The sequence below is a fragment of the Paracoccidioides brasiliensis genome (genome assembly GCF_000150735.1).
Source record: "Paracoccidioides brasiliensis Pb18 unplaced genomic scaffold supercont2.6, whole genome shotgun sequence".
NCBI lineage: Eukaryota > Fungi > Ascomycota > Eurotiomycetes > Onygenales > Ajellomycetaceae > Paracoccidioides > Paracoccidioides brasiliensis.
Genome location: NW_011371363.1, coordinates 885,232 through 895,856, shown reverse-complemented (window position 1 = coordinate 895,856; position 10,625 = coordinate 885,232). Strand labels below are relative to the sequence as shown.

Below are 10,625 nucleotides of genomic sequence, written 5' to 3'. Positions count from 1 at the left end.
ATACCTCATCATCTGCTAAAACACACTCAATCACAGTGATCAATTCTCAAAAATATGATGAAGTTATAACTGAATTAAAGTCTTTAAAAGCAGTAATAACCCATTCTCTATGTTCTTGATCTTCTTGAAAATCAATCTTATTGAAGTTGTAGATATTACTAGTTTGAAATATGTACTTTTGAAGTAAGATTTTCAAATAGTCAAATCACATCTTGATGTAGCTAATATTCTCAACAGCAATTCTTTTTGAATTCATTATCTTCTGCTTAACTCTTTTATATTCATTCAAGTTTTGTATATATTGATAGATTCATATCTTTCTGACCACAGATGAAGAGATTGAAGAATCAGTATGATGATGTTTAAGAATGAGATTCATGTTATCTTGAATCTGCTTTGCAATCACTAAGCAATTATTTCTATTTATATGAGCTATTCACTCTTTCAATACATCTTTCTGGCTCTTGCTAAGCTTTTTGTTCAGTGCAGTCTTTGTATTGTATGTTTTTCTTTCATTAACTCTTGCTTAAAGATGTTGATAAGAAATGTTAAATTTGCATATCAAAGATAGAATTTTCTGTTTTCAATTATCATTATAAACTTCAATGATACTCTGAATATATTTTTCAAGATCATCTATCTTATTGATCATAATAATGGTGATATAATAATATTTGAAAATTGATTAATGAAGAAGTTGATATTTTTATCATTACACTGTTTTTATTATTATGCTATAACACATTCACACAAAATATAAATGCACAGAGACACAATTAATAATTATTAAAATTATTTTTTAAAACTTAATTTTTTATATTTAACTTTTAATTATATTAAATTAAATATTATAAATTATTTATAAAAAACTTTATTAATTATTTATTTTTTAAAAAAAGTATTTTTAAATTTTATTTAAATTTTATAAAAATTAAAAAATTAAAAAATTAATCAAATTTAATAAAAGTTTTAAATAAAAATATTTTGAAATTAAAAATTAGAAATTATTAATATTTTAATAAAATCTTTTTATTTATAAATAATTTTATATTAATTTATATAAAACTTCAATAAAATTAATTTTTTAAATTTAAATTATTATTTCTCTTTTATAATAAAAGAGAATAAATAAATAAAATAATTAATAACTAATATTATCATGACTCAATTTAGAGACATGATGATAATAATATAAAAGCTCAATTCATATATCTACTAGATAGCTATGATGAGAATACTAAATTAAAAATTAAAATATAAGAATGAATGAGCAGTTTGATATATATAGATAATTGAAAATCAGAGTAAATTAATCTAAGTAATTGAATATGATTGAGATTGAAATAAATTAATTTTATTTTATATTATCAGCAATAGTGCCGTAACAAATATGTTTAAATAATAAAAAAAATTTAATAAAAAAATTTAAGTAAAAAAATAAACTATATAAAAATTATATAAAAAAATTTAAAAATTTATATAAAAAAGTTTGAGAAATAGAAAAAAAATATAGTCTTTTATAAATTATATTATAAATTATTAAAAAATTAATAATTTAAATTATTTAAAGTTTTATTACTTAAAGTTTTAATTTTAAAGCTTTATATTTCTTTTTATTATTTACTAGTTATAGCTTTATTTTTATAAAAAATAATGATTAAAATTATTGATATCAGATCTCTGCTCAGTTAAATTATTAAAATATAAATATAATTAAAAAAATAGAACAATTGTTGAAAATATATAAAGATTAAGATATAAAATTTTAAAAATAAACTTTTAAAAGATAAAGAATTAATTTAAAATAATTAATCTCATTAAATTTAACTTATATATAAGATTATAAATATATCATAAAAAATAATCTCATTAAATCAGCTACTTTTGTTATTGAGTTGATTAATTAAAAGGTCAAAATATAAATATAAAAGTGCTTCTAGAAGAACTTTTCTATTCTAAAAAAAATCTCATAAAAATATATATCTTCTTGGAGTGATTTGTAAGTCAGAATATTCTATAATATTTTATTTCCTTTACATGTTATCAACTGATTCAGAAGCTCTGTCAAATATAAAGTGTAGGTCTTCTATTTCAAATAAAAAGATATAGATCAAATGAAATAAGCAGTCACTAATTTCAACAAGATAACTTCTGAATTGACTGCGTTTGGGCGCAAAAACGGTCTTATAACCTGACAGAATGACAAGCTTGATTATTTCAAAGGTTGCTAACTACGAGAGCGACTTTACAGTGGAAAACAGGGCACGTGAGTGATGGGTCTGTCACTATTTGTTCACAACATTGGAGAGGGTTGGAGGGAGAAAAAACACATCCGAGAGTATCTCCGACCTAAAGTAGTTAACTCGGATAAAGATTAAAAAATAAAACATGTTCTAGAGAATCCCATATTGCCGGACGCCCAATCCTGTTTACCAATCAAATGAAAACGCTCTTTCAAACTCCCATTCAACCAGAACAACGGCCTATCCATGAATAGATATCCAGTTCATATCAATAGAAGATGAGGGGGGGGGGGGGATCTGGAATGAATGTGATCATTCCACCTATTCCATCTTTAAAATGCCTCTCTTTTCAATAGTGCTCTTGACTATCTGTGCATTTCTCTCCAATCCCTCCCTTCTCTGCACATCCCTCTCATCTTCGCCTAAGGTATTCAACTTCCCAAAGAGCCACGTCTCTTTCATCATGTGCGTTAATGAGAGGATATCTTCAGCTGCGCGGATCTATTCAATGGTAATTAGTAATGGTTAGCATTGAGCCCTTTTGCAGTTGTGAGGGCTTGGGGAAATGGATGTTGTAACGCGTGGTATGTTCCAGTAATAGACAGAGATGAGAATCAACATCAGGGCCACGGACTAGAGCAGTAGATTCAACGTCTAGCTGATATGTTTCTATGGCTGTGGATGTGTAGCTTGGATTGTCAACCTGTTGTGCACATTCAAGCAGTTAGTATTCCTGAAACTTGTCGGAGCCATCTCATCCTGCGCACAGAGGATATGCATCTATTGGCATAGTAAATAATTAGCTCACCGTCGCAGTCGCCATGATATTCTCGAATCGCTGCAGGAGCTGTGCGATGTTTGTGTTTATGAGGGCTGTTTCAGTGTTGAGTAATAGATTTAGCATGACTAGCTATGCAACTAACCTGCGTCATAATCATCCTAGTGCGTTCGCTGAAATCGGGAGCAAAACACGAGGAAATAGACATTAGGGGAGAAGGGGACTCTCACCTTGCAAAGCTCGGGATGTGGGCTGCTGGGGATCCATTGCAGTTGGAAATTTGGTCAAATGCAATACAGAGTAACATACAGTGATTGTTTGATGGTTTGATCACTAGTTAAGTTCTACAAGATTTTTGGATATTTTTCAAAAGTTATTTCCATGTTACTGCTAAACTATTAGGTAATCTTGTAGGGCCGAGTTCCACGTGCCACGCGTACTCACTACCTTCCATTTATGAGTGTGCCCCACCATAGAGGAAATATCATCATAATTGAAATATTCTAGATCACTAATCTTCAAAAATTAATTAATGGTCAACACCATGCCCATCTATAATATAAAGATTATCTACATACTCATTAGAGCGTGTAGAATCTCCAATAGATTAAGATTTATTAATAACATCATGTTGTGGTTGGTTGACATTAGATTTGAGGACTTTGATTCCAACTAAGTATAGGGCTCTATTTCTCTCTTTTATCAATTCCTCCTTCTTACAATGCTTGATCTTGCAATTGGCATTCTTGATAGTGAGGACACCCTCTACCTGCATCTGCCTGCAGCTGTTTTTGACAATTTAGCATCTATTCATTATATAATGAGTAGATAACTCATTTTCTTAGTATGTATTCAATTTCATTTATATTAGACTCTTCTTGAAGATTTTATTTAATTGCAGAGTCAGATCAGATATCAGAGTATTTTTTATCTCTTGTATGATCTTATCTGCTGTCTCAATTTAATAATATAGTTTTATAACTATATCTGAAAATATCAATTAAGAAGATATAGTAAAGGGTTAAATCTCAGAAAATGAAGTAAAACTGAAGTATTTTTCATTGTCATTATTATAGACAAGTAGCTTCAGGCTATCATCTATATTGTGTTATCTCAGATGTTGAAGAATTACTTCTTGTTTGATTGAATAGATTTCACATTTAGTAAATTTAGCTACGATGATAATAGATTTGAAGATTTAATAATATATACTCTCTAGATTAGCAAGAAACTACCTTCTATCATATTGTTTATATTCATATTAAGTAGCCTTATTAACTGCTTTTATATGATAATACTTATATTGCTGAAAAGATACATCACTAAGAGATTGCAGTAGATGATTTATATGAGATGAGAATTCAAACATAATGATGTTATGAAAGTTGTAATATTGAAAAAACTTTTCAGTAAGATGAGATCTGATTATCAAGTAGTAATAATCAATGACTATCAACCTGGTATTTTTTAATAACAGTATTAAAAAGTTTTATCTATTTAAATTTAATCTTATTATTAGTGAAGTTAATATCAGATATAGTGATAGCATAATAATTAAACAGATTAAAGTATATATATTAATCTTTTAGATGAATTTTTATATTATAATACTATTTACTGATAATATAGAATAAGATTAATTTATTCTAATCTTAATTATATTTGATTACTCTTATTGATTTACTCTGATTCTCAATTATATTTGATTGTTTAGATTGATCTATTTCAATTCTCAACTATTTATATATATCAGACTGCTTATTCATTCTTATATTCTAATTCTCAGTTTAGTATTTTTATTATAGCTATTTAATAGATAAATAAATTAAGTTTTTATCTTATTATCATCATGCTTTTAGATTAAATCATAATATAATACTAACTTCTCTTTCTTATAAGCTCTAAGAATTAAGTAAACATGTCTTATATTCACATCTATATTTATATTTATATCTATATCTGTATCTGATTGAGCTTCTTAGTAGTTGTAACTATGCTAAGTATTTAAAATTTTTATTAATTTTTATCTTTCTTTATTATTTTTTACTTATTTATTTTTTATTATTTTTATCTTCATCATAGAAGCTTCTCTTGCTGCTCTTTATTAGAAATTTGAGAATGCTATTCAAAAGCTCTGTAATCAAAATTAATAGTTGAAGATTGAATGTCAGCTCTTGTAGGTAACTCTAAATAGCTTTCAATTTCAATTTCAATTTTATCTGAAACTATTACTGTGATAGTATAGAATAGAATTCATTTAGAATAGAATTTATTCAAAAATTAACTAATTTTATAAAGTTCATTTGATAAGATAGACTAAAACAAACTTTGTCTGAACATCAACATAGCAATCATCTTACAACTACTCTACAGAATCTGCATAGCAATAGCACTAAAGACAGAGATAAAATATTAAAAAAAAGGTTAAGATACTAGAGACAAGAGCAAAATACTAAGAATTGAGATAAGAAGCTAAAAATAAGATACTAAAGACTATAAAACGGATTTTGCCCAGATCTATCTTTTAGAAATCATCTTAGTATTTTATTAATGTAGCTTATCTAGTTGACAATCAAATATTTATTTATCTATATCTAGATTGAAGCTATGATAGTCACTACCAGACTCTAAAAAATTCACTATTTAAATTTTGAAATTTGACATCTGACTTCTTTTAATTAAAGTCAAACTATATATTGATCAAGCTACTATTAAAGATCTGATCATCCAGTTCTAATATATCTACTTGAATCTAAATTTAAGTATATAAATAATGGTTTTTTTTCAGCTAACTCAAGCTGAAGAGGCAAGTGATTGAAACTATAATTCATTTCTTAATCAACTATCTCATGTATATGATAATTCAAATAAGATAATTAAGATAGAAGATAAACTACATAGTTTAAAGTAGAGTACAAGTGAACTTCTGACAGTTTATATTACAAAGTCTGAATACATTCTCTATAAGATAAAAGTATAGAAGTTATTGGATTTTTCAAAGATATTTTAATTATATCAGAGCCTCAGCATATCAATCTATAACTATTTAACTCAGCAGTTAAATTAATTTCAAACTTATAAAAAAATTTTATATATTGTTTAACAGTTAGCTTTCAATTCTTTCTATTTATTCTTGCCTTATATTACTCAGCAGACTGATCACTTAGCTCATCATGATCACCCAGTTTGCCATGATTATTCAGCTTGTTATGATCACTCTGATTCTCTGAATTTGAATTAGATTAAAGCTTTCAACTTTTTATATAAATCTTTATCATGTGCTTTATCAATTTCATCTTCTCAACAGAAGAAATATTATTAAGAAAGCTGTTATGTATATTGTAAATCTAATGATTATTGAGTTGAAAATTATTAATTTTATTCATATTATTCTAAGCTCTATTACTGTCAAACTGTAAAAGAAATCTCAGTCTCTAATTAAGAATCTAATAATGATAACTTAGATGTTAGTGAAATATGAAAGAAGATATATAAGAATCTGGTAAATAATAGCTAAGGTGATTAATCTACTGATAAGTTTAGTGAATTTTCTTTTGCTTTTTTCTTGTATCTAGTATAGCTACTTGAGAGCAAGTACTTTTTTAAACCAGAGGATAATGTTACAGCACTATCACTGGTAATATAAAATAAAATTAATCTATTCTAACCTCAATCATATATGATTACTTTTATTGATCTACTCTGATTTTTAATTATATTTAGTTGCTTAAATTGATTTATTTCAATCTCTAACTACTTATATATATCAGACTACTCATTTATTCTCATATTCTAATCCTTAGTTTAGTATTCTTATTGCAACTTCTGAGTAGATAGATGAATTGAGCTTTTATTTTATTATCATCATGCCTTTAGATTAAGCTATGATATTTTGATTTCATTATAATTAAATAACTTTAATACTATATCATTTGCACTAATATATTCTACTACTATTATTAATCTGCAAGAATATGATGACTATAAAATAGAATTGATATCTTGATAGATAGTTATTACTCATTATGCATACTCTTCTTCTTCTTGAAATCTGATCTTGTTAAAATTATAAAAGTTGCTGATGTGAAACTTATACTGATTGAAAATAAACTTATGATAGTCAAACTAGTTGATAATGAAGCTTATATTTTCACTTGATATCTGTTTTGAATTTATAGGTTTCTATTTGATCCTCTTATAATCTAGCAGATATTTAATGAATCAATACACCTACATCTTGCCCACAGTAGGAGAAGGAGTATCAGAATTGATATAATGACAACTCAGTATTTAATTCATAGCAGCTTCATTATATTCAATTGTAGAGAGGTAAAAGTTTCTATTCAATTGATGAATCTACTTTTTGATCACTTCCTTCTGACTGTTACTCAATGTTCAATTGATTGAAATCCTTATATTTTTTAATCTTTTTTTTAACATATATATATATATTTCTATATAAAATTTTGAATTCTCACACCACATCTGTGATTTTTAATTTTGAATTTGATTTTATAATATTTAATGCCATCTGAATCTGATCTTCTGAATATTTAATATTATTAAGCATGATGATGGCGGTTATTAATTTTTGAAGAGTGGTGATGAATATATGAAAAAGAGATTTCAATTATGATGATATTTCCTCTATGATGCAGCGCACTTACTAATGGGAGGTAGTTGAGTACGCGTGGCACGGTTAGTGAAAATCTGAAACTTGCATATTAAGTTTTATATAAGAAAATAATCCTTAATGTTCAATCTGTCACACCTGTATTATAAGCTCAATATTTAATATTTTTAAAATCTAATTTCTTTATTGTATATAAATTAGATAGGGAATTATAAATTACAAATAGAAATTAAAAAATACCAATTTATTGGTTGAGTGATTGATTATATCAGTTAATTCTTGAGTTTCAGCGAAGGCCACGAACCTTTAGCACAAATATTAACTAACTAGTCTGCCAAGCTTTAACAAACTAACTAGTTTAACTAATATATCAGTGTGAGCAGTTATTATATTTCTGGTTATGATGCGATGCGACGCGAGGACCGCCCTCTCAATCGACTGAGTACCCTAGCAGATCCTTTCTGGCTTCTCTTCAGCAAGTCAAAATACAAGCAGCCGTGAGCTGGTTAAAGGAACATCCATTGTCTTCTTTGAAGACTTCTTCGTCGGCAGACCAGAATGGCGACAACAAAACTGATGAATCAGTTGATTCAGACATGTCCATCTGCAGCTACGCAGATGCATCTAATAGAGATATGGCACTGATGATAGCCTTGTGGTTACCCGGATACTAGAAGAAAACGGTATTCCTGGTCGGAATAGTTGCATTTGTTTCCTACGGCGCAGGCAGACTTCGTGATGTAGTTAATCTAGAGAACTCTTAAAGATCAACGTCTTTTCTACATGTGCATGTTGCACGTGCACCTGATGCATAGTTAACCCCCCTAGCATGAGCCGCTTCATTCATGGGACTGGGATATTTTTGTCCCAACTGAGCTTGTCGAGGAGGTAGCGGGTCTTTTGCAGTCTGGGCCATACGGGGCACAGTATCGCCTTGTTAAGCGATGGCCCTATTATTGTCCGCAGTCGCTAATCCACACCTAGTTACCATCGATATAAAAGCAAAGTGATTAATCACCTCTTCTTCCTTATCCCTTCGATCGATGTGCACATTGATTACGACCCTTCAGACTTCACACGTAGCCCCAGAGGCTTGCCATATCCCAAGCTGGAAGTCTTCATTCAAAGCTGCCTGGACACCTACAACCTGCTCCAACTCTGCGATGTTATAGATGGTACCAACGTTTCAGAGGAATGGCGGGAGAAACACCTCGGCCTCGAGGGGACTAATGATGTAGAATGGGCCAGGGAAAAGAATAAGAGAGGACTGGAGTTTGGTGGGAAGTGGGCTCACGCTGCGTTTGCCCGAGAAGGGCGTAGGAGCAAACAGGACGTGGCAGGAGTTGGTACGCACCAAGGAGAACAGGTTGGACTAGACAAAACCCAAGGAAATCTTTGTAACACAGTATCTCCTGACAGAATCCCCGGATCCCTGGATGGAGTTGTCCGACATGTCATAAAATCGGTTTGTTGTTGCCCTATGGAGAGCTTTTTAAGGGGAGTGAGAGTCGTTTCCTGGCTTTGTTCCTTGCTGCAACATTACAAATATCCAAGACATGAAGAGTTCGCTGAAAACTTGTCCAGTAAATACATACGGCGTATCTCTATTTTTAAGCGGGGATATGATAAGGGTAATTGAAAAGAATAAAATTAAGACAGGAGAATAACTATCATTACAAGGAAGAGCGTTCTCTTTATCTCCTCGCCCTGTGTCTTAATCACTGTCGCCATCTCATAAACTGCATAAAAGATCTCTTGCATGTTCTTGTCTATGAATTGGCTTTATCCCGCAATTTCAGCAGCATATTTGACTAACAGGAACTTTAGATCCTCAAAGTCTGAGTTCTTCCTCCCTGAAAACCAGGTGGCAAGTTTTGTCTCGACCTGCCATGTAATATGGATAACATCCACTTGCTCGACCCGTGGTGTTGGGAAAGACGGTGCAATTGATTCGTAAGATTCCGGCTCGCGGAGGCCAGGGGTACCCAGAGTACCTGTACGACGGTTGTAAGTGTACTCCGGACATGTAGCAAGAATGGCAGGAAATTCCCATAGGAGCCTGCTTACCAGCACGACCCTCTCCGATATCAACGAACATTCTCATATGAGGCTCACCGGGAGTCGCACAAGATGGCAATATTGCCCTATTTAGGGTTTAAGCATAACTAGCAGGGTCCTTGGGGTTATAGGGCATTCCAATAATACCACTTCAAAACACCCCTAATTTCAAACATAGCGTCCGCGGAGACTAGAAAGTCGAGGTCGTGGGTCTCTCGACGAGAACCTCGAAGCTTGAGTGCCCATCCACCGAATCAAGCTGTTTTCTTGCCACTTAATGCTTGTCCGAGATACGACGCGGCTTGGGCAAGTTGGTTTGGTTGGGTTCTACCGGCTTTACGTTCAAGGGTCTTAAGCTCGGAAGGCGAGAACTCGCCAAAGAACTTGCATTAAGGGTGTACTCTTGATGAGACATTTCGATACCCAACGTTCGAAAATAATCTCGAGATGTTTATTTTGAGATGTAAAAGTGGCCCTCGCATGTCGTCGGGCTTCAAGTCGTGTTGTCCAGAAGGATAGTACAGCACAGCAATAATATAAACAGTGCATAACCGCCGGTGAGAATTGAGGAAGCATATCTGTAGGTAACCTCGTGTAATTTGTGTAAAGCACAGGCTTCATCATTAAACTAGGTAGGCGTTTCTGGCAGATACCTTAGGTATATATGCACCCAGGTACCGAGCCGGTAATGGAAAGTACATATTCGAGATTTAAAGTTCGCTGACAATGCGGACACGGCTTTCAAGCCCCTGCAGATGGAAGCTTCTATTTAGAAGAGGATGGTAAGGAAAAGGAAAGAAAATACGGGAAAAGATTTTTGGCACATCATAGAGGGCATATCCACAACATTTTACTCTTGCTTCTGAGACCCATACACTCTCGATATGATCCCCTCCGTGAAGCAGGACTACGC

General features: G+C 31.1%; 3 protein-coding genes across 3 annotated transcripts; 1 reads left to right on the top strand and 2 right to left on the bottom strand.

Annotated features, from left to right (window-relative positions):
• Positions 1-2,564: 2,564 nt before the first annotated feature.
• Positions 2,565-3,288, bottom strand: PADG_05350 (uncharacterized protein; the record flags this gene model as incomplete). Its single annotated transcript, XM_010762669.1, has 4 exons — positions 2,565-2,744; positions 2,878-2,946; positions 3,052-3,116; positions 3,252-3,288. The coding sequence occupies 4 exons, from the start codon at positions 3,286-3,288 to the stop codon at positions 2,565-2,567; spliced, it is 351 nt and encodes a 116-aa protein (XP_010760971.1).
• A 4,774-nt stretch (positions 3,289-8,062) lies between these two features.
• Positions 8,063-9,114, top strand: PADG_05349 (uncharacterized protein; the record flags this gene model as incomplete). Its single annotated transcript, XM_010762400.1, has 4 exons — positions 8,063-8,151; positions 8,483-8,542; positions 8,639-9,000; positions 9,074-9,114. 4 exons carry the CDS (start codon positions 8,063-8,065, stop codon positions 9,112-9,114), a joined length of 552 nt encoding a protein of 183 aa, XP_010760702.1.
• Positions 9,115-9,436: 322 nt separating this feature from the next.
• PADG_11917 (uncharacterized protein) lies at positions 9,437-9,752 on the bottom strand (the record flags this gene model as incomplete). The annotated part of the gene is made up of 2 exons (XM_010762836.1): positions 9,437-9,648; positions 9,722-9,752. 2 exons carry the CDS (start codon positions 9,750-9,752, stop codon positions 9,437-9,439), a joined length of 243 nt encoding a protein of 80 aa, XP_010761138.1.
• Positions 9,753-10,625: the final 873 nt, after the last annotated feature.